This window comes from Anopheles marshallii, chromosome 3 (assembly GCF_943734725.1).
Source record: "Anopheles marshallii chromosome 3, idAnoMarsDA_429_01, whole genome shotgun sequence".
NCBI classification, from domain to species: Eukaryota; Metazoa; Arthropoda; class Insecta; order Diptera; family Culicidae; genus Anopheles; species Anopheles marshallii.
In genome coordinates, this window is record NC_071327.1 from 20,003,651 (window position 1) to 20,031,495 (window position 27,845).

General features: G+C 45.9%; 4 protein-coding genes across 4 annotated transcripts; 2 read left to right on the plus strand and 2 right to left on the minus strand.

Annotated features, from left to right (window-relative positions):
- Positions 1-4,494: 4,494 nt before the first annotated feature.
- Positions 4,495-14,759, minus strand: LOC128712324 (uncharacterized). The gene is made up of 6 exons (XM_053807220.1): positions 14,686-14,759; positions 13,118-13,885; positions 11,602-11,657; positions 4,915-5,616; positions 4,686-4,854; positions 4,495-4,612 (listed from the first exon to the last, which is right to left on the minus strand). Exons 1-6 carry the CDS (start codon positions 14,757-14,759, stop codon positions 4,495-4,497), a joined length of 1,887 nt encoding a protein of 628 aa, XP_053663195.1.
- A 24-nt stretch (positions 14,760-14,783) lies between these two features.
- Positions 14,784-16,436, plus strand: LOC128712325 (UDP-glucosyltransferase 2-like). Its single transcript, XM_053807221.1, has 2 exons — positions 14,784-14,899; positions 14,972-16,436. The coding sequence occupies exons 1-2, from the start codon at positions 14,784-14,786 to the stop codon at positions 16,434-16,436; spliced, it is 1,581 nt and encodes a 526-aa protein (XP_053663196.1).
- A 3,652-nt stretch (positions 16,437-20,088) lies between these two features.
- LOC128714025 (uncharacterized) lies at positions 20,089-25,430 on the minus strand. The gene is made up of 3 exons (XM_053808900.1): positions 25,390-25,430; positions 25,000-25,313; positions 20,089-24,920 (listed from the first exon to the last, which is right to left on the minus strand). The coding sequence occupies exons 1-3, from the start codon at positions 25,428-25,430 to the stop codon at positions 20,089-20,091; spliced, it is 5,187 nt and encodes a 1,728-aa protein (XP_053664875.1).
- A 692-nt stretch (positions 25,431-26,122) lies between these two features.
- LOC128714609 (glycerate kinase) lies at positions 26,123-27,631 on the plus strand. Its single transcript, XM_053809483.1, has one exon. The coding sequence runs from the start codon at positions 26,123-26,125 to the stop codon at positions 27,629-27,631; it is 1,509 nt and encodes a 502-aa protein (XP_053665458.1).
- Positions 27,632-27,845: the final 214 nt, after the last annotated feature.

Here is a 27,845-nt window from a genome sequence, read left to right on the forward strand (position 1 = left end):
CGAAACTGAAATACAAAATAAAACTTAACCCTGCTTAAGCAATTACAACACTAGATAGTAACTAACAAAAAAAAAACATAGCTAAAACATAGCAAAAAAGATGCACAATGTATTTACAAAAAAAAAACCGACGAGTGTACATACACACCAAGCTGACACTATATTACATAATATATACATACATACGCTGTGCGCCATAATAATATTATCGTATATCGTACTAAAGATGCAAACCACACAAATGAAACACAATTGTTAAGTCACCGCACTGATTTCAACTTTTCGTTTACGCCGGAAATGATGCTGGAACGGTATAAATCGCATCTGTCGCTTGGTTCGGTAGCGAGCATCCTTGCCTGCCCGAAGGAAGCAGTACAGAGTGACGGAATTATTAAGCAACAATCAAACATAGACGTTACGAGCATGAACTAAATGAACATAATTCACCCTACTACCCCGCCTAATACAGTGTTTGCCTCCAGCTGGTCCGACAAAACAAATCTGTCTATAGAAACAAGTTAAGATATAAAATAATAACAAAAAAAGTGTCAATTTGCGAACGAGTAGCTCGACACGGTCAGTGTGGTGACGCACGCATAAAATATCCGGCAAGCAAAACTTAATTAAAGGATGGCTTAGCAAGTTGAAGTGTACCGCTAATGTGTTTCCTCGGCGGTGCGCGATCATTGGCGTTCCTCTCATCGCACGCGTTGAACTCTTTTGACCGGGGTTTCGCAAATGGCAACCGTACTGCTTGTGTAGCGTGATCGTGTAATTAGGTAACTTTTATGTTTTTTTTGGTTGTTTGTTTTCTGACTGTTTCTAAAGAGGAGGAAGAGTTAAATTTGAGGTGTCAACTCACTCTCAAAGGCTGTGGCGACAATAATAAAACACGGAACGGGCGTAATGGCCCGACCCGGACCCCGCGTAGGTTATAAGACGACAATGGCTTTGGGCCGATGGGCTTTCCTGTAAAGTTTCTAGCTACCAGGTTTAAGTTGTTTAAATTGGATTTTTTTTTCACGGACGTAAGCTTGTATTATAAACAACTTGACAGCTGCAGGAAGCGTACGCCGAGCGGCCGCTGATGTAAGTGTATAAATTTTGATTCCTGAGTTTTTAGTGTGGTAAGCCTCAATAAGTGTTCGATAAACACGAACTGAGTACTGCGAATGTGACAGTGAAACAATAACTAAACAACGCCTAGCATGTAAGGCCAAATCAAAACAAGTAGTGCTAAGCCGTTCCGTGATATAGTGAATTATATACAGCTCATCAAACAAAAGTTTAAATCGTTGCAATACGAAGTGAAACCTAATTAGTAGCGATGCACGTTGAAAACCTCTCCGGTCATGTAACACCACACCGATGGCGGGAAACGATTGCCCATTTGTGGGGGGGGTGGGTTGTCGTTGTACACTATCTAATTGGCAACCATCCAAATTTGTCACGAGAAGAGAATTGGAGTTCAAAAGTAATAAAAAAAAAATCAACGCAAAAATAAAACCCTCATCACGATCCTTTGCCGCACATGTTCCGGGGTTTGGACCGGAGGTTTTGAAGACTGTGGCATCGATAATGATAAACAGACAAACCAACCGTATCTGGCTAAGATTGTAAATACCTAGACAAACGGAGAACTCTTTCCGGGACCGTTTGACCCCAACCCGACATCTTCTTGGTTGGTGACGAGCGGCCCGCGGAGTTGTCGGACTCATCCAACAAACGGGTATTGTAATGCTAGAGTTGGGCATGATCGGTGTTGGTAGTAGTAATAACGTATGATTTCGAACGAACATTAAAACACTTTGAACAAAATGTCTCTTACGGAAACGTGACCCCTATACGCGATCAATTGAAATTTTAGTGACAGTAGGTAGGCCTTAGTTCCCCATCGTTCTGTATACCCCACAACTGTATCGATCGAGCTGTAAGCTGTGCTGTAACTGCTCCCATTACAACCCGGACCATGGTTTGTTCCCTCTCGAACCTCCCATACAAACACTCATCTTCCTCAACCACACGCTGACAGCGCCGGAAGTGCTGCAGTGTCAACTGTACATGACCTCAGTTACCCCACACGCTATTTGACCAACTTGCAGATGTAACATAAGTCTAGCCCGTTATCAATGGGGACACCGTGTAAAAGACTCTCTCGCTGGGCCCATCTGGTCCTACCGAATCGTGCAGAGCAGGTCGAACACGTAGTAGTATAGGCCGAACAAATATTAAGGCACCCAACAGAGATTCCTTTGCTGCGGGCACTCGGAACAGTTGGTGTGCCAGGAACGCATATTATCAGGATGACAATCACAGCTGTTGTTGCATCCTCCCTTTTCTGGTAGTGTATCCTTCCCAAAAAAAACAAAAAAACGTAGTGCGTGTGTGCAGCAGGTGGGTAGGAAATGGGTCGCAGTAGCGTATGGAAACAGCGTTGGTAGCTCTATGATTAAGCAGAGTAGGCATCGTAGTTGTGTAAGCATAAAAGAAGGACGAAATAACGCTGGAATGCAACTGCACTATACAGACTATTGTTGAGACTCGTATTATAAATGGACGGTTCGTTTGGTCGTTATGTTGAACTGAATTTCTTTACTGTTTTTCAATCACGGATGTCGTTCTAGCTGTTGTTGTTAATTGAAATATATATATATAAAAGTATGTCGGAACTGTGGGCTAGTTGTCGGTTCCATAAAAAAAAACCCCAAATTGAAGGATATTAAAGCTGACAGGCTGATGGAGTAAGGAGGTTCACGAGTTTGTAACAGCTCGGACCAACACCATCCCAGCGGTTGTCGGATATCCCAAAATGGTAATGTTATTACCGCCACAACAATACAAGAATATTACGCAAAACATCATCGCAAAAAAACCCCCCGAGCCATCCAGTGGCTCGGATAGTTGTAATTTCGTTGTTTCCGGAGTAGCAGCATAGCGGCATTGTACTTAATATTATAGCAACGGGTGTGCTACTGTGCCACTTCGTTTATATATATATACATACATATAAATATAGCTGTAAACGTTGAATAGTAAATATCTGCGAGGGCATGCTAGAAAGCCAAAGCAAACACATTGTACATTGGATATATACGAACAGAAAAGTCACTACATTATACTTAAAACGTATGCAAATCGATGCAAAATGGGAAAGGTGAGCTAAAGAAAAACGGGGCCGCAAATCGCAACCTACCACACGTATGTGGCACCTTTCTTTCCTTCTCTATTCTATAGGCGAAAAAAGTTTAAAAAAATGGTAACGAATATTCCCCAAAAGCTGAAGAGTTCAGCTCTGGACAGTATTAAGTAAAATCGTCTCGCTGTTATAATCGCATCATAGTCAATCATCGTAACTAAACGCTGAAAAGGTGGCGAGGTGGGTAGGTGTGGCAAAGGCAAGGGATGCTAATGACGAGAGCATCGGTGAAAGGGTTCAGAAGGTAGACAAGAGGCGAACAAAACCTACAAAACAAAGCCCCACTTCGTTCGAAAGCACCCACAAGGACGTACAGCCACACAAAAATATGATTATGACATTTAGTAGTTAAGTATTCCTTATTGGCAATAGCGTGTTTAGCGAAGTGTATGAAACTTACCACCTACTAATCGAGTGAAAACAGACGACAAACTGGCCACACAGCACGCGTGTGGCGATCGAGTTTGAACAGAGACCGGCAGACGATCCATGCATCGTCTCGCAAAGTGCTCGCCACAAACATCCAACAAATAAAAGTGCGTATATTTAAACTGTTGAAATGAATCAACCCCGAACAGTGGCAGTGCTTTATTTTTCCTCCATTCACACTCAACTGGTGGGCTGAGTGGTCCCGTATCCGAAATGACGTACTTTAACCCGCTACATAGTCCCCCTTATCTTAGGTTCGCTGTCTATGTACAGTGCACTCTTACGCTAAACCTTAGGTCGATTCTCTTTGACGTTATTGCGTTGGAGCGTAGGTTCGTGACCAACGTTACCATCGCTTGATGAGGAGCCGCGCTGTGCTGCATAGCTAATGGGATGGACCAACGAAATTCGTTCTACTCTCGTGAAGGTTAACGATCCGGCGCAACACATCTGGCGCGCTCCTTCCAAAACCAAGTCGCTGTAGAATGGCGACGATCGCATTTACGAATGCTTAATCCCTACCTTACACTAAGATCCTAACCTGCTCCTACTGGCTACTAATACTAACCCTCTGGTGCTGCCTAATTAGCTGCCGTTGATTTTCTATTCTTTGTGGCTGAGAAAATTACATTTCCTTCAAATTTAAATTCATTAGGATGATGACGTCATGAACGCTGTTTTTTTTTGCCTTTATACTGAGACGATCCATTTCTTTTATGCAGATGGCCACTACCTTTTTTTTTGCAGCATGTTGGGAATGAAATATGGTAACGTACACCTCATCTGTCGTCCGCTGTATCTATCACAACCAGTTAGCTTTTGACGAATGGTTAACCATTAGTTGTTTGTTTGCTCGGTGAGTTCCTTTCCTACTTTCGTCGCACGCCACTGTAGTCGGATGTTTTGGCCGTGCGTCGGTTTTTGCCCGGAAATCCACGCGCGTACGGTGGTTTGGCGTTCGTCGTAACGTAGAACACACCTCGGGCTCTGCACCAAAAAAAAAAAAACATAAAGTAAGCTTAGCATTTCAAGAATTCAAGAACTCAACTCAGTTACTCACTGTTTCGAGAGATGTTCACCCATGAGGACGTAATCCGAGTCTTTCGGTTCACACCAACCGAGCAGGTAGGATATAAGCGTTGGACATGGTCCTGCCCAAAAGCCTCGTTCACTGTTGATCGACTCGATAAAGTATGGCGTCACTTTCGTATGATCACAGGCGAGTGTCTCTGGAGATATAAAGACAGAATTACTGGACGGCTTACACCGGAACGAACAAGTGCACTTACGGAAGATGGTGGAACTGGCACAACCCGGTTGACTAGTGCCTCCGTTGACGTAGAAATCGGCATGCCCTCCCGGACTCCACTGGCCAAGAATTCCCGCCCCGGTGTGTATGATGTCCACGAAGTGTGCATCGGACGGGTCGAGATCCCGCGAGTTATTCGAGCCCGCGTAAAAGAAGATCGTCGGATCGAGTCCGGTAATGCGCCCCAGCTTACCCTCGGCCGGGGTGAGATAGTTCGCCACCAGGCCAGCTACGTGTGCCCCAACACTGTACCCAATGAGATGCATATCGTCCGGTGGAACTCCTCGTGGGTGATGCGCGATGTACTTCACCAGCTGTGACACACAGAGACTCCCAAACCGAGGTGCCCACTCGATCTGGCTCAGGCACGGTTCCGTCACAGCAGATCCATAGTCCACGATGATGATGTTGTAGTTCCCCCGGGTGAAGTACGCCTTGCGCATGTCGGGGCTGGGCGACAGGTTACGTCCACCACCGAACCCATGAATGACGATCTTCACCGGATGCGATGGATTCCAGTGCGTGTAGTACAGCGATTCCGGATCGAGCACATCGATCAGCTCTGGGTTTTGCTGGGTTCGGCGCGTATACAGATAGAACTTGATCCGCGGATGAGGACATCGGTAAGGCTTCTCCAGGCACGAACTAGTGTTGAACACATTTTTGTTTTCTTGCTTCTGAGCTGGAGATGATAAGATCGAGAGGAAAAGTATGCACATTGTTAGACACTTTGTAACCATGGTTTCGAACTCGCTGAGAGGCTTGGCGAAGACGACGTTGTGTTCTGCCCGGATGGTCTGGCCACAACTTCGCAACCGATTGAACCGATCGTATTGATATTGCGACAGAACCCTTTAGCAGAGGCAAGCCCACAACTAAACGATCGTTGCTAGCGGTAGCGGCATCCATTTTCATGAAGGTAATAATTGACCTACATCCCGAGGAGGCCTCGCGTACCACAGAACGTGATGGTACACACAAAGGGTACCCCAGGCGAGGGTATAACTTAAATATGATTACGAGATGAGTTTAATGAAACATTGACATTATTGGCACATGTAACCGTTCTCGCAGTGCAGCGCGACTTTTTTGAACTGCAAGACATTCGTTTACTAGACGCGAGTTGGCGGGGAGTGGATGTGATAAGTTGGTTTTACGAACGCGAATCACTGCCGGCGCCGGGTTAGTAATGGAAGTGGTTGTGTAACTTCAAACCAGAAGCATGTAAATATCATGCATCGTTATGCTGCATTTTAAATGCTCGGTCACCTGGGCGGTGGGCGTCTCTTTTTGTTTGTTCGGGTGTATCGTAATGGCGGGAAAAAAAATGTCATTTAATTGCTGTCGTGAAGAATTTAAAGAAGGTTATGCTGTTGTGCCAGTTAACATCGATGATTACGCTGTTTACGCAATTATAAATATGTATAGCCTTGATGTTTAATAAGTCTTTGAAGCTTTCAATTATCCGTTGATTATGGAGTTTAATTGTGTCTGTGTTTTACAATAATTAAAACGAGCTATATAACTGCTCTGAAAATATTAGAAATAATATCTTGACCAACATAAAATGTCCTTAAACGCATGACACCTCATTTCACTAATCAGTTAAGTTGCCTTGTCACTTCAACCTCAATGCCACCCGACGACTTCAGCGTTTTTGACAAGCGTCAAATGATTTTGACATCGTTGATCTTACTAGATCAGTGGCTACCGGTGTCGGCATATGACCGCAGCACGTGATCAATACGGTGAAGGTTTGCTGTTGTGCCATGCTCGAAATCCTTGTACACAGTAGTGTCTAATTCCGGCCGACCTTTGGCGCAACGACGCGCGATTGGAATGCGTAATTAAGCGGCGAACGCGTTATTGAATGGGAACTAAATTGCTCTCGTTTGCTTGTGGGGGGGGTTTTTTACCAGTGGCGAATACTCTCCACTGTTAGGGTCATTTTTGTTTGCCGCTGTTGTGGCACGAATGAGTAATTGAGAAGATGAAAAAGTTTGGCTCAAAAAAAGAAAAGAAAAGTCATAATGATGATGCACACATTGGGATTGTTTTGTTTTGATTGCTACTTGTGAATTGGAAAGACAATTCGAAAGGTAAATAAAAGCTGTGAACGAACTTTTTAGGCGAGTAATGTGATATCTTCGACAGTGTGAGTTATGGACCAAAAAAAACAGCACACTTCAATGTCCTCAAGAGTAGGCAAGTGAACACAGCTCGCAAATGTTAATAACAGCAACAGCAACAAGCGACTTCTTTCTTTCATTTTAATTGAAGAAAGCAAAGCAACTCTAACAACCTTTATCAACACGAACTTGTCTGGGGCATGCGTCATCACCATACCAGACACATTTCAAACACTTTCACATGAAGTTGGCAGAGGAAGTACGCTTTGTGGGTCACACAAATGGAACGCTGAAAATGTCAAACGATGTAATGCACGGTGAGAAATGTTAACCGGACGGTTCAGGCTGCCGGTAAAAACCCAGCGCACTAACCCGGGATCTGCTAGTATTTGCGTCGTGTTTAGGGTAGCTCAGCTTAGTGAAGGCGGACAGGTCAGTGTAGACCATCATCGATTACAGCATAACTCGGTGGCTTCGCATATTACAGCACAAGACGAGCTGTACGGCGTCGACGGCACTGCCGTATGACGGATGTCTTCGAGACCGTGTTGTTGGTTTTGAGCGTGTAGCATTACAGCGAATTGGAAGAGCTACGCCCCACCTCGATGCCCCTTTCACGGCCTGCCGGTCTGCCAAGGTGGATCGTACATTGCACACTGATTGCATCATGATGCACCCGGCATGAATCAGTAACGCACCGATAGCTGCTCCGCACAGCAAGCATCGCATCGTCACGACCCGCAAGAACTTTCTCCAGAGTTTGATGGCCCCCCCTTGGGGGAGGTGATGCAAAACCGAAGATATCGAAAGACGGTAAAATACGCCGCACGTTTGGCGATGAACTTCCGAAGCCTTGCAACGTGACGTGATCTCCGCCACAACGTGGAAGGCGCCAGATTATTGCCCCGTTGGGGAATAGATTCCGGTTATGCGTTCCTTTCACTTTTTTAACCATGCGTGCCGAAGCCTCTGCCCGCCGCTCGGGCACGCAGGGAGTTTCCTTGTAATGACCGGTTACACTGTACAATCTCAACTGCCCCGTGACCGATAATTAGCCCTGGCCCTATCTAGCTTTTGCGGATGCGGGCTAGACTATTAGCGGCCAACCCTCGCCAAGGTTGATGTCAGTGTGTTTGGAGCCGCGAATTCCTGTTCTCCTCGTCCGGAGGTGAATATTCGCGAAACGGGGCGAGCCGCGTCGGCGTGCATTTCCTAGTTGCGCAATCCGCGGCCCGAATCAACCGCACAGCAACAAAAAGAAAACCCTCCCCCAAAAAAAAAACAAAACAAACGAGGGCACACCAGAAACCGTATTCGGTGTATAACGGATCCGGACGACTGGCCGAAGGTTTTGAGGGTATTTATGAACCAACGGTTCAGGCATGCGACATGTCTGGGGCTTGGTTTGAAAGAAAAAAAAAACAAGGTGGAAGGGGCAGTAAAAAGTGGCCCTCGCCGTTTTGGTGCGGCTATTACATCAACGAATCGCGATGATTTGTTTGGTTGGTCGCGATCGAGAGTGAAAACTGGCACAGTCCAAACGGGGTGGATCGCCGTTAACCTTGAAAGGAAAGAAATCGTGACCATCGGCATGAGGGAGGTGGGCCTTAAAGATCCTGAACTGCTATTCAGCTATTGGGAGCTATTTCTAACCTGCAGCGTTTGCCAAGAGCGTGTTAAATGAAATTGGTCGTTTGATCGATGGTGCGATCAAATTTCGGGTGACAAGTGTTTCGAGCTGTGTCGGCACCGATAGCAAGGGCTTGGGGACAGTGGGTTTGTGGGTGTCGGACCCGTTGTTGGACATAGCTTCCAACGGTGACGAATGTATGCGAAGTGTGTTTCGCTGTTTACTATTTCTTTCCGATACGAAAAGCAGGGTTACAATCAGACAAATTTCTCATGGTGTCCACTCAATATCTGCAATACTTAGGCATTTGCTGCATGTTGCATGTTGTACAACATAGAATTTCTCAACTTCTCAGTGACTTTAGAAATAGTTTACCATGAAATTGATGTCTAATTTAATTAAAGATTCTCGTTAAGCAACGCTCTTTTGTTTTCTTAACAAGTTGTCCTTAAGTTTTTTTTTTACTGTTTTAACTCTCATCTGAAAGCGTTAGAGCAAGGTCAAGTAATCTATTTAATTTTTTATAGTCCACTGGAAGTTGCTATAAAGACATAGAGGCAAACCGGTCCCGATGCGGTGTCTATACATCGTTAACAAGCAGGGTTTAGCGAGCGTAAAATGAAGCAACGCATAAATTAGAAGAAAAACACACACTCCAAAACATTATCTTTAACACTTTGAAACAAAACAGAGTCTGAAAAAAAAAAGCAAATAACCTTCAACCGACAAAACCTTCTCAATTTGTTTACCTTCCGTAATGCTCTGGAACGCTGCCAGCAACATGAAAACCAAACCAATCGAACCTGCGAACGGAAGTTGCTGCATTTTGGATTGCACCAACAGCATGACCATGCCCAGTGGTGAGGGGTGTGCGGATTTGTTCTCTTGCTTTTTTTTTTTGGGTAGTTTGATTACTCCGTTTTTTTCCCCGCGTACGGTTTCGATGCGTATCCGAACGCACCGTATCGTGCGTTCACATGCAATCGATGAATTGGCAGTACACTTGTGCGCACGCAGCGTTCCAATCACTTTCGCTTATCTCACTCTCGCTTTCCGCTTTGTGGCTGGGTTACATATTTTTATTCGTTATTTTCTTACGGTACGCCTCAAATGCCTCGGTAAGAAAAATTATCCCCCCGATAGGGGTTCCGATCCCGTACACTTCCACGTACTTGCCAAAAACCCCTCCTCCCCCTCCCGCCGCAGCCTGATGATGATCTTCGGACGGCGTTAAGTAACACTTCACTTTGGGCGCGTATTTTGCCGCTCTAGGGCAGGCTGTTGCTGTGCTTTGGTTAACTTTTGTTTGCGGAATCGATTTTCCTGCCTTCGGTTGTGAAAAAAAAAACTTCCACCAAGATCCTCCGGAGCCTGTTTGGCCGGGGTTTTCCGCTTGGGGTTTTCCACCACTTTTGTTTCGTTTGATATAAACTTATGTCACTTTGCCTTTCGATCAAATCGCAACATCGGAAAGGTCGCACACGGATGGGGCACGTTTGCTTTTATCCGTAACGATCGTAACACAATTTGTACTGTTGGATGTGCGGGCTTCCTTTTACCACAAGCCGTTACGGTTATGAGCACCTTTGGGACAATTTTCACACAAGCTTTAGATCGAAAAAAAGCTGCACTAAAAATAACTTTTTCTTGCCACAGCAACGGAAAATATAAAAAATACATTAATCTTTACACACAACAAAACGAAAAGCACTCGAACGGCACGACGGAACCGATGCTCGCCGATGAGCTGGGCGAAAAAATGCGGAACCACACCAGCCGATGGTTTTATGGAAACTGGTTCGGACGGTGTGCATGCGTCTTTCTCAGCCCGATCTCCGATGCGCGTTTCTTTGCGGGGGGTTTGAAACAAAAACCAGAAAGCAAGAGAGAAACTCCACCGGCGTTAGGTGGGGAGTTGTGGTTAAAAAGGCATTGACAGGGTTCGCCGTTAAATGACAACAGAAACGAGTCGTATTGACACCTTACTTGAAAATGAATAATATGATTGCTTATGGAGTTGCTGCAGTTGAGATAAAGTTAGTCAACAACAGTTTTATTTAAAATAAGTACCTAAAAATTTCGACTAGTGAGAGTTGCACACGCGATCATCAACCCCTGTTGGTGCATGGATTCATCCACGATGAATACGATCGCGACACTCGAGGTCGAGTGAACGCATCGACCAGCAGTAGCGTTAGGGGTCGGTAACGCATAATAAAACATTTCACACGCCGTGCAATTATTCGCGTCCACCCGATCGTAAGTTTGAAGTTCATGGAGGCTGACACAGGGTTGTTCCGCCTAACCGTCGGACAACCCTTGCCATGGCCATGGGTGGGTGATAGGAAAGCCCTCCAGTTCAATGATAACATCAGAGGGTGTTGCGTCACGGGGTCGATTGGGCCGATTTGTGGCGCAACGTATGATAATTCTCGATCTCGATTCTATCACAAACGTGATCGCACAAAAGGGGAGCGTGGTGCGAAATATGGTTCCAGCAGAAAAAAAACTTGAGCTAAACTGTGAGAAATGTGTGGTATTTATGTCTATTGCCACTGAATTTATGAAGGTAATTAAGTTGCGCAATGTCTTCCTGTCGTGGCACGATGTTAGCAATTTGCCACATTTTGTGTAACTCGTTTTGTGAGCATCTCCTAATTAGGGATCTGCTCCTTAGCACACCAAACACAGCACACGAACATTGTCAAGTGAAACACAGAGCTCAGGAGATGGGTTGCTTTAGTGCGAATCATATATTTTTTTGTTTTGGTCCCCATTTGGTCCCCGCCTGGTCCTTGGTTGGTGGTATGTGACTGAAACGTATCGCTCCCCCGGGAAAGCGCTAGCGCCCACTAGTTTCCAATGTTAGCCGATATGGACGCTAGCTCCTCTCGTAGGGTGTAATTACTTCCTCTTGCATAAGGCGGCATCATGTTAACGGTCAGGAAGTAGAGACCCCGAGTTCTGCAAGGGTGTGAAAGAGGGAATGAAGATTTGCGTGTGGTTAGTGGAGACACACTACCAGAAACTTCCAGCACAGGCAGTTTGGCTCAATCAAACCGCACAGGTCATGCAATGGAATTGCATAATCATGTGGCATGTTGCATGCATTTTGGTGAGTGTGAGGATACGATATGAGTGGAGCCGTCTATCGAAAGCGGAAAGAGAGATGCGTAATGAGAGTGATGTTAGTACAGATTAGTGCAGGGGTCTCCAAACTACGGCCCGCGACGTTTTTGCTAGTGTTACCATTTTAATGAAAATGTCTTATTTAGGAAAGTTGTAATATTTTTTAACTGCTCAAATATTAATTACTGCAATAATTTTAGATTTCATGCATTTAATACTAAAAAATGTAAAAAAAAAAAACATCTCGAGCGCAACATCTGTGTAAATTACCAGCAAGGTACAGGGTTTTACAACAGATAGAAAATAACGAGCCCAACTTAATGAATCGCGTAAGCTTATAAGATAAACGGGGAGATTGATAGTGAAACAGAACACATTTTACTGAATCGCAAACGCTGTATATCACGGGAGTCACGGGCACAATTTCTTCTTCTTTTTCTTTTTCGGTACAACAAGCTCAAGAGGTCTAGGACTGCCATTTCTGGCTTTCTGTGACTTTTTTTACTCGTAGCTGAACAGTCAGGGCCTAGGTACGGGAAAATTTACAATTTTAATGCTTCGAGGGCACAATTTAGTGAATGTCAAATCCGGCCAGGCTGTTTACGCACCTGGCGGATTCAAGAGTTGAGATAGAATATATGAAATTAATGTACGAAAATTTAAACAAAGCATGAGCATAATATCGATTTAACATTATGTTAATTGGTGATAAATGTTTGTGATTAATTTCCAACTTAATTTTGTAGTTCAACGCTTGAATCCGCTAGTACGTAAACAGTCTGGCCTAAATTGGGCGCGCGATTCCATTTCCAGTTTTAGCGATTCAGTAAACTATGTTACTTGTTTTTGCTGGTGTTAGTGTAAACTTGTTTAAGCATATCAATATTCGTATCTATCTCATTTGTTTGTGCGAGTTGGATTCGCCATGTCCTATCTAATGTAAAACTCTGTGTAATGTGTAACCCACGCTATCGCAGAATCAGCCAATGCGGCCCGCGGGCTGAAAGGTTTGGAGATCCCTGGATTAGCGTGACATTCATGCAATGTATCTTCGCGTGCATTGAACGCATCGTTAGACGAGAGAAAAAAGAAGAGATTGCGAGTCCATCATGAAACGAGTTAACTGATGATGATCATCAGCTGAAAGCGTTTGCCGTAAGCGAGCCGCAACGATCCCGATCCATCAAGGTATTTGAGGTGCGGCGAGTCGAAGTCGCAGCGTGCCAGTAAGTGTGGCTTAGCTACATGCAGGCTTTTACTTTCAGCGACTACCGGTTTCGTGGTGGCGTACTTACGTGTTGGGTGTGTGCGCTCCCATAATAGCGACCTGGTCGTCGGGTCCACCGCCACGGCAGATACCGAGCATGTACAGGTACCAGTGAGCGCACCGATAGCCGTAGAATCCCACCTCCGTAGCGATCGACTCCGCGTAGTATTCGGGCGCCCGGTTGTGGTTGCACTCGCCCGTAGTCATCATGGTCGATGCATCGCACCCCGGCTGCACCACGCCTCCATTCACGAAGAAGTCCGTATGGCCGCTCGGATGCAGGATGCCGCGCTGGAACACGTCCGTGTGGATCACCTGCACAAACTCTGCATCGGACTGGTCGAGCTTGTACTCGTTCGAGGCGAAGACAAACAGTGGCTTGGCGGGGTCGAGCCCCGTGATGCGTTTCAACCGACCTGCCCGTAGATAGTTCGCGATCATGCCGGAAGTTTGACCACCGAGGCTAAACCCGACCACGTGAATATCGTCGAGCGGGATGATATCGTGGGCGATGATGAGGTCGAGCAGCTGGGCGGTACAGTTTGCCACCGTGGGAAGGTTACGTACCGCCTGCAGATAACACGGTTCCAGTGCCAGCGGCTTGTAATCGACAGATATGATGTTGAACTCATCGTAGGCAAAGTACGCGGGTCTTATGGTGGGATTCGGTGCGTAGTCACGGTGTCCAGTGTATCCGTGGATCAGTACTATCAATGGTCGTCCTCTGATAAAGTTGGCGCCGGTGATTGACGCGGGATTGAACATGTCCAGCTCGGTTGGGTTATCTTGCGTTTCTCTTGAAGGGGAAAAGCGGAAATAGTAAGACGAAAATGGGTCAAGGTCGCAGTACCAGCGGTATATGAAGGTTTGGACGTACTGAGTCAGAGCACGAATTCGAGCAATGATTTACTGTGCATAGGTTGAGATTATTTGCGCAAAGGCAAGACTGATATAAGCACCTGCCATTAAAGACTATTTGTCAAACATACTCAAACGTGCAATGAACAAGAAATAGTAGGAGTTGAGTACGTTGTTATAGTTGACTTGAAGATTCCCCTAGTCACGATGGCGCCTTGAAGATAAGAATAGCGACTAAACCTGAAGTCATTGCCGCTAATGAGAAGACCGCAAAAAGGAATGAAATATAGTTTACATACTATTCTGCTTGCATTTATAATCTGCAACCCACGCCTCATGAGCCTCATCAATGAATTACCTAATGAATTACCTAAATTACCTAAATGAATTACGGAAATCGTACCAGTATCGTTACACCGCTAGTAAACGCTAGTAAGACGGCACGTTTCAGTCACCAGACAATGTCGCTTATCAGTAAAATCACTCAAATCGGGCGTGATAGAGTTACGATAAGCTGCACTGTTTAAAACGCCTAATTGCACGCTTGAAAACGTAGCGCGATAAGTAAACACGCTGTAAACTTCACGCTAAAAGAAGCATCTCATCCTAAATCACGTGCGGTGTAGCATGGGCAGTGGCATGAATGCAGGTGCCCAAATCGGACACCAAGCCATAAGCCACTATTCTTGCCAGTCATGAGACTCAAGATCACCATATCGCGCACCTCGTCCACTTTACAATTGACAGTTTGTTGATTTTGGACCCGGCGGGTGGAACATAAAAGCGGCCGAGTTTCGGTTACTCAGGGTCATTGTTGCGATTGTTCTGGTACAGCGATGAGGTACCACGCGATGCAGACAGTATTACCGGTGGTGTTGGGCCTGGTGGGAGTTTCACAAGCCGCCAACGTACTCTTTATGTCCGGTGTGCCATCGCCAAGTCATTACATCTGGTAAATGGACGTGGTTTTTGTAGAACATATTCGTGTGCGTGATTTTAACAACCACATCATCTTTACTTCCAGGTTGCGGCCGCTGATGTACGAAATGGGAAAACGGGGACATAATGTGACCGTGCTCAGTGCCGACGTTGAGAAGCCACCGGCGAACGTGACGTACATTCATCTGGAGAACTTCTACAGCGCCATGTACAATACTACGATGCGGGAAAAGTTTGACTTCTTCGAAATGGCTAAACAAAGCCCGGTCCAGATGTTGCACATGTTCGACGAGTTCGGTCTTAACCTGTGTGAGGCGGCCATCCGGTCGGAAGGATTGAACTTTCTACTCGGCTACCCGAAGGACTTCAAGTTCGAGCTGTTTGTGAGTGACTTCATGATCGGACCCTGCATACCTTCGATCATAATGCACCGATTTAAGGGTGTACCGTACATTCCTTCCACGCCGTACAATGCGCCATCCACGGCGGCAACGGTTCTGGGTGCGTTCGCATACCCCGGGCTGGTACCGAACCACGTGTTCGATGTACCGCAGAGCATGAGTTTTGTGCAGCGTGTAAAGAACTTCTACTACGACATGTACGAGATGATCATTCACGAGGTGTACATGCATCCGGAGGCGGACAAGATCGTGCGCAAACTATATCCGGACGCACCTCCGACGAACACGTTCTACAAAAACGTGCGCCTATCGTTGTCCAACATCAATCCAATCATCCAGTACAAGGAGCCGATGATGCCGAACATGATACCCGTCGGTGGGCTACAAATTATGCCCTCAAAACCCCTGCCGGACGACTTGCGCAAGGTGGTCGAGAGTGCCAAGAACGGGTTCATTCTGTTCTCGCTCGGTAGTAACGCGCGCAGCGATCTGCTCGGTCCCGAGCGTGTTCGCAACATTCTGAATGCCATGGAGCGGTTACCGCAGTACCAGTTCCTGTGGAAGTTTGAATCCGACGAGTCCAAGCTACCCGTACCGGTGCCGAAGAATGTGTACATCCGTGCCTGGATGCCACAGAACGATCTGTTGGCCCATCCCAACATTAAGCTCTTCATCACGCACAGTGGGCTGCTGAGCACGCAGGAAGCGATCTGGCATGGTGTGCCGATTGTTGGGTTCCCGCTGTTTGCCGACCAGTTCCGAAACATCAACTACTGCGTGGAGGTCGGTATCGCGAAGCGACTCTCGATGCAACACTTCCAGGCGAACGAGCTGGTGCAGGTGGTGCAAGAAATGTTGGGCAACGCTGGGTACAGCCAGAGGATGAAACAAATGTCGCGGCTCTTCCGCGATCAGCCCGAAAGCCCACTGGAACGGGCGGTCTGGTGGTGCGAATGGGTGCTGCGGAATCCGGACGCGATTCTGCTACAATCGCCAGCAGTGTACATGAGCTGGTTCCAGAAGTATTCCTACGATGTGTTAACGTTTATGCTCGTGGCGCTTCTTGCAGCTGTAGGGATGGCGTTGAAGGTGGTAAATATTGCCAAGAACAGTTTCTTGAATGGAGCAAAGAAATCTAAAGTCGAGTAGAGCGAAGCAAGCCAATTCGAATCAAAGCTTAGCGTAGTGTAACAAATTGGTAACTCCTATTAACTCCTATTAATTTATTGGTCACATCTGACGTAGAGTTCCTAACCGCAACTGAATGCTCAATCGTACGCCCAGCAGTGCAGGCACTTCTAATACACGTGAGTTTCAACCACTTTCCACTGCTGTCACACATGCTTTGGCGTAATAAACTAAGAGCCGTACCTCGTGTAGAGATAAAACGACACATTCTGGTTCGGGCATCGTTTGACCGTCTCGAAGCACTTGCGAAAGTTCCAATCGGCACCGGCAACCAGCTGCAGTAGACCGATCGTGACCGAGACCAGGCTTAACCACCGAAACAATGCGACGGCGAACATCACTTTAGGGCGTCCGTTAATGTGTGGCTTCACTGAAGGGGCATTTGTTTGTTTGTCTTGTGCGCATTCCAAAAAACGATCACCAAACCAATCACACCCGATCGTTCGCACAACTGCCGCGAGAAGCTACGAGCATTCTAAAAGCGTAAAATTTCTCTTTTAGCACTTTTATACGACAACGACCACACGTCGGTTCGGGTCTTATCAGAACACGTTCCCTGTTTGTGGGGGAAGGCAGGGGACCAATTATTTGCGCGCTCGTTTATCGTATGTTTTTACCCGGTTGCAGGCTAAAAGGAAGCAACAAGCACGGACGCCACCGAAGTGCAACGATCCGTCCAAAAGGTATGTGTGCCGCGTCGAACCGACCTGCCTAAACTGCGGTGCCACGGGATGGATTCTCTTGCAGGCGACGATCCCTTTTCCGCGACAGTCCTTTTTGATGGTGTTTGCCGGTTTTTTTTTTTTGTTGCCAACACTCTTTGTCTCGCCACACATTTTTGTGTGTGTGTTGACCTTAATCGAGCTTTTATGCAAATATGCCGGTACCCCCAGTGGCGATAATGCATCGCCACAGTGTGTGACGCTTCTTCGGTAGGCTAATCTTGGGTGCCAGGTGTTTGCTCCGCGTTACATTAAGGTGATAAGATGTGTGATCTTGTTTGGGGGTGCGCGTGTGTGATTAAAGTGAAGTATGATGTCTATGTCAAGGTGGCGTACGGAGGATGTAATTAGCGACTCCCCGTGAGAGGCACACACAAGAGTGTGACGGTGATGATGATTGAGGTCATGAACTTGATCGTTTCCCACAGTGATGATCGATCAATCAAGTGATCGGCATGGAGCGTTGTACAGCTGGAGCTGTAAGCATTATGCAGTGTAGAGCCTTCATTAAATCCCCTGCTGGGTATCATCTCTTTGATAAAGTTATTTACAAACGACGTGGAAATGTTGAAACAATTTCTAATTAACAACCCTTTTATCACGCAAAACAATGTTAACGTAACCCGAAAGAAGGATTGCAGGCTTTCAGGGGAAGTGCAAGCGGGAAGCACCATTTATCAGACACAAAATACACTGGTAGTTGCCTATTAGGAATAGCCCCAGTAAGAGAGATTACCGGCGGGCCGAACGGCCAGGAAATGTCCCGCCGGTGTACACCACATTACTGTCACTGTTCAATCGGTTAGCGAATGATAAGCGGAATGAGGCTTGTTATGTCACACAGCGCAGAAATTAAATTAACATAAATAAATAAATTATACCGTGTTAATTAAGCGCGCATTAAGGGCACTGTAAATCAGAAAGCATGGCAATGAAAGTTAAGATAGTCAGCTAGTGCAGCTTTTCTTTGCCAACGATTGGAAGCACCCAAGTGAAACAGTAACATCAGGAAATAGAAGTTAGCGGCGAACAACATAATTAGTATGATAAGTTTGTACATTTTTTTTCCAGCGCGGAATAGGAACGAGTCGGAGATAAATGTTCATTTCTGACTGTAATTCACGATGTAAATATACTTAACTTGTTCAATGTCCAACATGCCTATGGCGAACACACAATCAATTCACTAACGAATATAGTGAAGCTTTTCTAGAATGGTTGGAATGGGTTGGAGATTAACGAGGTGACCACTAGTGGCCATGCTTACTAATCCTTACTTACGTACGAGGGACGTACAGATAGGTGAGCTCTCTTTCGAATTCGTCCAAAATCATCTACCTTGGGTCAAGGATCAGCACCGCCAACAACATTAACGTTGAGATACTCGATTGGATCTGTTTGCCAACTGGTCTTTCTACAGACTGTGGATACTTCTCTACTTAACACACCTATCGCGACGAACGAAGCTGGCACATTACAGAAGCTATATAGTTCCGGCACTCACATACGCCTCTGAGACATGGACTTTGTCCAAAACTGACGAAACCCCCCGAAAGCCGTGTTCAAGAGGAAGATGACCAGAAGGAATTTTGGAAGGGCTCGGTATGTGTGGAAGGACAATAGGCTCACTAGCTCACTGTCATACAGCGATTTAGACTCGCCAGACTCCGATGGGTAGTTTACCGTACAGTAGTTTCACGTCGTCCACATGGACAGAGGTGGTGCGATAGGTCCAAATTGAGACGGAGTGATGGCGTTGATGCGTTCGCCAGAAAGGCCGCGATTATGGACTGGCTGACAATGGCGCTCGACCGTGAGCGGATTAGAGGACTCCTGCACCAGGCTACTGGTCGCTGCTGGTTTACGACTATAACGTTCTATCATATCATCATTCACAAAAAACGGAAAGAAAATTGCATATGAAGTATCTTTTCGACTGTAATTTAATGCCGATGATACGAATTGTATCAGGCAAATGTATTATTTTTTTTTTGTTTAAAAATACACATTCTTGTTGTGCCGAACTTATTCAATACTTAACATAACATGACAAACATACAATCAATACACCAACGAATATAGTGAACCTTTCACTAGAAAGAATCTTTTAGGTTTAGAGGTTTTAGCGTGGCTGCTCTGCTTGATTTATCCTTGTTATTTTGCTGAATTTGTCCGCATTTGTCCTGCGGTGCCGAATGGCAGGTTATCTGTGACTAAAAGGAAAAAACAAATACCCGCAGCTGAATAGATAATGCATATTGGAGGCATGGTTCCGGTGTGTTTTTAATTTACAACGGGTCTGTTGTTCAGTTCTGCATTACCGACTGTACCGGCTGTACTGTAAAAAGAACGGCTCTTGTCACGTGTTGATTTTACCCCGTAGCTGGATAATCAGCCCCTGTATGTTATAAGTTAAACTTTGCGTTACCGACTGTACTAGTTTGCAGATTTGCAATTTACACGCATTGTCCTTAACTAACTAATCTAAAAGACCCTATAATGATAATACATTCTCTATTTGTCTTACAACAATTATACAATTTTCAATTTTATGCTTTTGCATCGAAAGATACATCCAGATCCAGTCGTTTTTGGCCGTGAAAAGTAACAAGTTTCTTCCTAGTCTGACTTACAAACCTTGTAAATTATGGCTCCTAACCGAACAGTCCGTCCTGTATCCTTCCCATCCAAAAACTCGCGTGCTGTGCACCATGCTGCAGTTCTAGGATTGCTCCTAGGTGCACCAGTTTACTGTAGTCGTCGGCACCTATAATACAAAGATAGGCAGAAAAGAATTTACTAAAAAATTCACCACTTTAATGGATACAACTTTGAGTTACGATTCGCTTACCAGCATTTCTTATTTGTCCAACACCTTTGCAACTGGCCGCTCACTTCGATGAAGACCTCCTATATTGATATTGAAGCTCCCTGCAGGATTTTTCCACGTCCATTATGGCCTTCTCTAGTGGACTGAATACAGTACGCAGCTCGCTCGTGATCGCTTGATGTTCGCTAATTATCTGCTCGGCTTTTGCCATAGCGCTCAAGCCCTTCGCAATTACGTCATCCACGATTTCCTGGCTTAACGCTATACCGTTTATTCTTTTGGCCCGTTTACCTCCGGTATCGCTTCGTATGCTATCGCTAAAACTAGTGAAACTATCACATAGACTGGCTATGCTATCAGTATGCAGCAACTCTTCCTGATGCGAACGCTTGCGATCTGAGGTGTTCATATTGAAGCTTGATCCTGAGGATGTCTGAGTACTGTTGACTTCTGATTCTCCAATGGCTTTTTGCGCTTCTTCTTGTAATTGCAGTAGCTGATCCTTCCACCAGTTTGTTTCAGTGTGTTGAAGGAACTCACTAAGTCGATAGCACACTTCGAAGGGTAGTGTTCTAGTTGGACCGCTTTTATCGGCACGTATCAATAAAGCGTGAAGAATCTTCTCTGAAATCAATGCTAATAGTGGTACCCAATAGCAATGGCGAACATTCTCGCCGGTTCGTCCGGATGGTCGAGTTTCTGATTCATGCACATATCCTGCCAGTTGTGAAACAATGCCTTGAACAAACTGTTGAGTAAGCGTGCTTAAGTTGTAACAATCTTCCAGCAACAGTTCCCGATAGCTGGATAAGTATTCGTTCAGCTCCGCCCGCAGTCTCGTAACATCCGAGGCGACACCTTGAGTGATTGCTTCTTGAGCGACACAGTCGATTGCACTCTGCAGACTGTTCGGTAGTGGACGAAGCTCCAGAGATTTTAGCAATTGTATTAGACGCTCCTTGCGCTGGGAACTATGCCAATCTGATGGGAAATAAGCTTCCGGCAATGGTAGAAACTTGCCGGTTTTTGTTGCCACCGAAGAATCACGAAGGTTCCCAAACTCCTCTGGCAGTAGCACGAATTGTTTTAAATCTTGGTTCACCATCGACTGAACCTTACCAACGATTGAATTGTACAGTTGCACAATTCCATTCCCGTTTCGTCCGGCTAAGGTGCAACCGTCTGGTTTGCGGCAGGCCTTATTCAATCGGAACCACATTTCTGAACCAACGCAACTCTCCAGAAAGTCGGCCAGTGGTCGCATCTCTAATCGCTCCCGATAGCGTGGTGATTCAAACTGCAGGTGTGCTCGATAGCAGTTGGTAAGGTAAGTGATTGCCTCTCGCAGTGTGTCGTTTTCCGTTGCTTTGCACCACAAAAATACGCGCCACCGTTTTATCGTGCCAACAACCAATCCTAGGCTCTGTTCCAAGCAGTCCACCGATAAAGTGCTACTATCAGCTCCGACACTGTTGGGACAGTAAAGAATAACAGCAATACTGGGTTCCCCACTGCCACACTTTGACAGAATGTTCTTCAAGCGTGTCCGAGCATCTTCAATTTGGCAGCGATCACTCAGGAAAAATAACAGTCCATCGCTCAAATTACATGCCAGCTCACGGTCGGTATCCTTTTCGCTGACCAACGATCGTCCCCTTAGTAATCGCATGCAGATTGCTCGCTGTTCTTTGCTGATGTCTGCAGTACCAACCTTCGATGTATTCATATAAGAATGTTGTTGTTGAGAAGGGGGAGGCCGTGTGTCCAAGTAGAAATATGGATGATTTGTTGCACTGTTGTCTTTCCGGAAACCACAGCACTGTAGCCAGCGTTGAACAAAGCTTGGAAATCCTGCTGAGCCTTCCTCACCTTCCGCTGGCACCGAAATCACCAATTTCCAGTAGATTAACCCGGCAAATCCAAGCAAATGAGTGGGTGATAGTGTCTGCAGTTGGTGGATCATACCTTCCAGTGGCACGAACGGATCGATAAGCTGTCGCTCAGGAAAAGCATCGAAAAGGAACACTTCGCGACGAACCGACTGATCTTGAAGCACCTCATCAGGGCTACGTTTCGTACCGGTGAACCGAGCGCTTAAGAATGGGCGCAATTGATCACAGCGTGGTAATTGGTCCATCCCGATGCTGCCATTGACAAAGGACGGTGGTACTGTTCGCATTAAACGACGCCACCTTGCCGCACTCTGTGCGTGACGGTGCCAACGGTGGAAATATTTGACGCTCAGTTTCCAAGCTCGGGCAGATTTTATACGTTCCATTCGCTCAGTTTCCTGCTCGGCCACCGAGGGTACAACAGAGGCGAGTAGCTCATCGGCTAGTTCTTCAAACAGTTCGAACGGATATTGTTGCAGTCGTTTTTGGCGCGCCACCGCAGCTTCTGCTATTTCCGGTACAATCTCCTGCACAATTAGATCCAGCAGCTTCTCCAGCTCATCAGTACTTGCCCGTTCGATAGTTTGTTTACGTTCCATTTCGAGTTGTTCCTGCCTCCTCCTTTCTTGCTCCTGTTTTAATCTTTCCTGCTGTTTCTCTAGCTCCGCAGTCTCATTCGGGTCGGGCATCTTGGGCAGCATACCGACTTTCTCCTGAATATCGTTCGTTTCTTTGGGTGGTTGTTGGAAAAAGCCACCCACAAACGCTGGAGATGAACTGACAGGCACTTTGTCAGGTATTGAGGAAGCTTTATCGAATATATTAACTCTGCCGAAAGGGTTCACTGGCCCGGATATCGTATCAATGCCGAATGTTGTGGATGGCGTAAAACCGGTAAGTTTGGGCTGGAACAATGAAGCCGAAGCGGCTGGTGTTTGTGGTTTCATTAACGACGTTTCCTTGGCTGCTTCGAAGAACGTCTGTCCGGCGGGTGTTACCGAGATGTTCGACGGTGGATTGGTGTGCTGCATGGTGATGTTGTTTAGCTGGCCAAACATATTATTTTTACCGGCTGTTGTCGCATTACCAACCGGTTGACTAAATATGCTGCCTCCGGAGGTTGCTTTACCGGATGCAAAAGCGCCAAATAATTTACCACCATCAGCTATAGATGCGGTCGATGGAGAATTGCCGGGTGGAGCAGATGCATTCCCGAATATATTCTTTCCAAATCCAGTTGAAAATGTAAATGCTGCTGGAGCAACGGTCGCCGATGGTTTGAAGATAGAAGTTTCACCACTAGGAGTTTTGGAGTCGTATGTTCCAATGACGGGTGATGGTGTGACAATACTTTGTTCCACTGCAAATGGTGTTATCGTTGGCTTGCTTGGAGGCGTACGGGCACGAGGAGATGTCCGCGGAATTGCGATTGTAGGTGAAGGCACTTTGAAGATCCTGTCATCCGACATTGTTTCATCCCGTGCATTCACTAGCGTACTATCAACCTTATCTTCCTCTATTGGGTGTAGAGGCAGAAGCTCTTTAGGAGTCGGTTTCTGAGATTGAGTTACACTCTCTTCTGCATTATACTTACGATATGCAAAGACCGTTTGGAGCACTTGCTCTTTTAAACAACCATTTGCATCGAAACTTTCGGTTGGTGGTTGTATCGCGGGCAACCGTTTCTCCCACTCTGCTAGTGGACGTCCGCAGATGGCTTCACCTGTCGATACGTTGCGTTTGCTCTCGACCAGCCGGACTGCACGAGACGTCGGGTAGGGAAGAGCCGGCATGTAAAACTGCCTAGGTTCAAACGTCACCGTGTCGGTCGTTTGATCGACCATAATGCCGTAGTGATCGAAGAACGCATCCGCTTCCTCTTCATCCTCAAAGCCAAGGATGCTCGTCAAGTACTCCAGTGAGAAGGTTGCCGTTGACCGTACTGCATAAGCTTTCCGCAGAATTTCGAGCGCTTTCTGACGAACTTGAGTGAAGTATCGAAGCAAGATGCATGCGTTCATGTAGCTGGTCGACTGTACAAGTTGAAAGAATCGCACGAAGTTGTTCTCCTCCAGTGCAAAGTACACGGAAAGCGCGAAGTGGATTTCACTAGAGTGAATAATCGACTCCGGCAGCTGACGTAGCTCCCACAAGAAGTTGCCATCGTTCAAATACAGCAGTACCATATAAGCGCGAAACTCAGCTTCTGCTGGACAGCGTTGACCGCGCTTGGCCAGATCCGTATACATGTACTTCAGAGTTTGCAGACATTTCGTCATGTTCTCGGTGTTGATTTTCTGATCAAACACAGACGGATCCTCGGAAACAAGTCGGGCCGCGCAATGTATGTGAAAGCGAGTGCACTGCTCCACCAGCTCAACGACCGTGGGCGAGCAAAGGTCTTGCTGCGTAATGTCCTTCCGGATACCGCGCGTTCGATCCCAAATGTAATGGAACCAATCACTCACATTGCCACCACCTTCACTTTCATCGTCATCGCACAGGTCGGCCAAATTTGTGAGCAAAAAGTGCATCGTGCGTCCAAGAGCTTGTTGTGAGCGCAACTCGTGCGGCAACGGTAGTTCCTGATCGGCTGAGCTGCGAGAGTATTGTTTGATTGCTTTTACGTGATCTATCTGCGTAGCGCCGCCGGCCTGTTTTTCATACGAAGGTACCATGCACTTCCACTCACGCAGATAGCGCTCCTTTTCGGGGCACATGTCGGGACAAGTGCCCTCGATGTTTTTTGCCTTCCGAATGTCAGTTGTCCGTTCCGTTGTGAGACGAATATAGCGATCCTTTGCCTCTAACACTCTGTATCGCTCCTCTGAAGAAAATGCTGGCTTGCGTGCTAACGTTTCTAGCTCAACTCGTACTTGTTTAATCCTTGGGTCTTGCTCCGCACGTACTGTGGTAGTTAATGTAGGTTTAGGAAGAGAAGGACGATTGTTCGACACAACCGCAGGTCGTTGTTCTCCGGTTTTATAATACGCCAACAAACCTACAAAGAGTATTCCAATTTTAGGCTGCCACAATTCAAGAATTTTAGTTTTCAAGCGTCAGAATGAAGCAGATCTTACTCGGTGAAGGTGCTCCTCGTGTGTTATCAATCGCTTCCAGCTCCATCTGCACCTCCATATCGATAGCCGATCCGCCTATTTTGCCATTGTCACCGAACGATTGGGGCTTTACGTCCGTCCAGGAGATGTTGAACGAATGGTTCTTGAACTGACCGCCTTTAGCCACAGCCAGCAGGGCCGCTTCTGGTGTCTCGTAGTCAACCGTGCATGCAAGCCGGCCAGGCCGTAGAATAAATCGCTTGATTTTGCCGAACTGGCTAAAGTGCATCTTCGCGATCAACTTATCCAGAAACAGATCCGGAATGTTTTCGCAGCTGCAAACGGTACAAGCGGAAGATTGTTGTTGGCAATGGTCAAGCGATTCAACAGCACCATAAGCCTATCACTTACTTGATGGAAGTGCGAGTTTCAGTTATTCCGTTTGTAGCCATCACGATAATGTTACTCTAGCAGCAGAAGCACGAACAAATTTCCTTGCAGTTCTGATATTTCTTTTGCCAAAAAACGCGCTTCTTCAGGACCGGCTTGCATTGATTGTTTTGATATCGGCGCACGTATCGGAGGGTGCCATGGCCGTTTTGACGTTTATCAAAAACATCAGGAAGAAAACCTCGCTTGTCAGCCCAACTCAAAGCGTATAGAGTGAGGTGATATCGTATCTAAATTTTAAATTTAGATTGATTTATAATTTAATAATTTTTGTGCTTATCACTCCTGTAGGTTCGTTGTTGTTACACACATTGAAAATACAATTTCGGTGCATAAATAAAAAATGATACAGATTATTTTGTGCACAAATGAAATGATTTTTAGATCGTTTGTTTCACCTTGGCCAAGCACATCTCGGTCTTGTGTTTTCAGTAGACCTTGTGCTCAACTACAAATCGACTCTAGAGGTACAGGTTATAAACACGGCGATTGTTTAGCGGTGAAATGACAAATCGCCAGTAAACAAATAAACGGTCGTGCAGGTGGAACAAAGTCGAGGGTATTTAATTTTGCTTATAATTGTTGAGGAAGTTACTTATTCATTTCATCACTTTCAGATTTCGTTTTTCTCGACCACAAAGCTTCATCCTTCGAATCTGTTGCACGGCCTAATGTTTGGAAAGAACGCTGTTCAATGATACGATCGTGCCGATTAATTTCAAGGAGAATGAGTACATTGAATTATGCCAACGTAAATAAGCTGCGAGAGTTTTTCTCGTATGGCGTAGAGGCTGTTAAACCGAAATCATTGTTTGAAGGATATTACAAAACAGCGAGTAAAATCCACGAAAGCGTCAACCACGATCATAAACGTTATCATGTAATCGGATTCGGAAAAGCCGTCCTAGGTATGGCCGTCCAAATGGAAAAACTTCTCGGTCATCGTCTATGTAGCGGATGTATAAGCATACCAGTGGGTACGAGCGAAAGATTTGCTGGAGATGTAGACTTTAGCTTATCACCAAACACTGTGATGGAGGTAATTGAGTGCGCTCGAGATAACCTTCCCGATGAACGATCGTTGGTGGCTGCCAGCAAGATAAGGCAAATCGCACATAGTATGACGTCAGAGGACATTCTATGTGTTTTGGTGTCCGGTGGAGGTTCCGCGTTACTTTGTCTACCCAAAGCACCCATTACACTGCCGGAAAAGCTACAAATAATTAAATCATTGTCCACAGCCGGTGCATCCATCGATGAGCTTAACTACGTGCGAATAGCCCTATCGGATGTGAAAGGAGGACAATTGGCTCTGCAAGCCAAAAGCGCTTTTCGGGTTTATTCGTACGTAATATCTGACATTGTAGGTGACCCGATGGAACTGATTGCTAGTGGCCCTACCGTTGTTCCGAAGGGGGTCGATGTGAATCGGAAAGCGAAAGACATTTTAATGAAATATAGGCTGTGGGAAAAGCTGCCTCCTGTGGCTATGCAAATAATAGACCAGCCGAGAGATAACGGATACAAAACCAACACAGATAATAATGAACTGTTTTTACTGGGCAGCAATGCAGTGGCCGTAAACTGCATCGCGCAAAGAGCCCAATCTGAAGGATTAAAATGTATCGTTTTATCGAAACAGCTCGAAGGGAACGTAGCCGAATTGAGCGCTATTTACGTAGAGTTGGCCGGAATGTTGTACAATTTTAAAAAGGGCAAATTGTCCGAGCGTTTAATGGCCGATAAATTCGGAACGCTTTTACTTAAGCTAAAATGCACCGATGTAGAAAAGGTTGAACTAGTAGGAAAAGTTGTTGATTGGAAAGAGGAGCCACTACTGATCGTTGGTGCCGGTGAGCCAACCGTTTGCGTTTCCGGCAGTGGAAAAGGGGGCCGAAATCAAGAACTTGCGCTTCGTATTTCATATGGTTTGCATGAACTTGAAAATGTGGCAGATTCTGTATATTTTCTATCTGCCGGCACGGACGGAATCGATGGTCCAACGGATGCTGCCGGGGCAATCGGTGGCGCTTTTGTTGCCAACGAGTATCATGAAATCTTCCATAAGGACGGCAAATCGTTCATTGAAAATAATGATTCCTACAGGTTTTATGAAGCGCTTAATAGTGGGCACTATTTTGTAAAAACTGGCCATACTGGCACGAATGTGATGGATTTACATATGCTGTTAATAGATTCATAGGGAAATGGACTGTGTCTATATGTGAATAATAAACAACCAATTTCGTGATCATCGTTTAATGATGCTGAATATAATTTTAAACACTTAAATCAAACACAAAACAAGAGCCACTTTCATCTGAGTTGTGTTGCCGATTGGCCCTCCATTTAAGAACGGTTCGTATTAATTCATTTTTTTCTCCGATCATGAGTCACTCGGTAGGCAAGAAACACCG

Bases quoted from the DNA above. Each gene is read 5' to 3' on its own strand.
- LOC128712324 (XM_053807220.1), bottom strand. From the start codon at position 14,759: ATGACCCTGAGTAACCGAAACTCGGCCGCTTTTATGTTCCACCCGCCG. The intron at 13,886-14,685 runs GTAAAGTGGACG...TTCCCCTTCAAG, and splicing joins AAATCAACAAACTGTCAATT to AGAAACGCAAGATAACCCAA. The intron at 11,658-13,117 runs GTAAGTACGCCA...ACACCCTTGCAG, and splicing joins GGAGCGCACACACCCAACAC to AACTCGGGGTCTCTACTTCC.
- LOC128712325 (XM_053807221.1), top strand. From the start codon at position 14,784: ATGAGGTACCACGCGATGCAGACAGTATTACCGGTGGTGTTGGGCCTG. The intron at 14,900-14,971 runs GTAAATGGACGT...CTTTACTTCCAG, and splicing joins TCGCCAAGTCATTACATCTG to GTTGCGGCCGCTGATGTACG.
- LOC128714025 (XM_053808900.1), bottom strand. From the start codon at position 25,430: ATGGCTACAAACGGAATAACTGAAACTCGCACTTCCATCAA. The intron at 25,314-25,389 runs GTAAGTGATAGG...TACCGTTTGCAG, and splicing joins GAAACTCGCACTTCCATCAA to CTGCGAAAACATTCCGGATC. The intron at 24,921-24,999 runs GTAAGATCTGCT...TACTCTTTGTAG, and splicing joins ACGAGGAGCACCTTCACCGA to GTTTGTTGGCGTATTATAAA.
- LOC128714609 (XM_053809483.1), top strand. From the start codon at position 26,123: ATGATACGATCGTGCCGATTAATTTCAAGGAGAATGAGTACATTGAAT.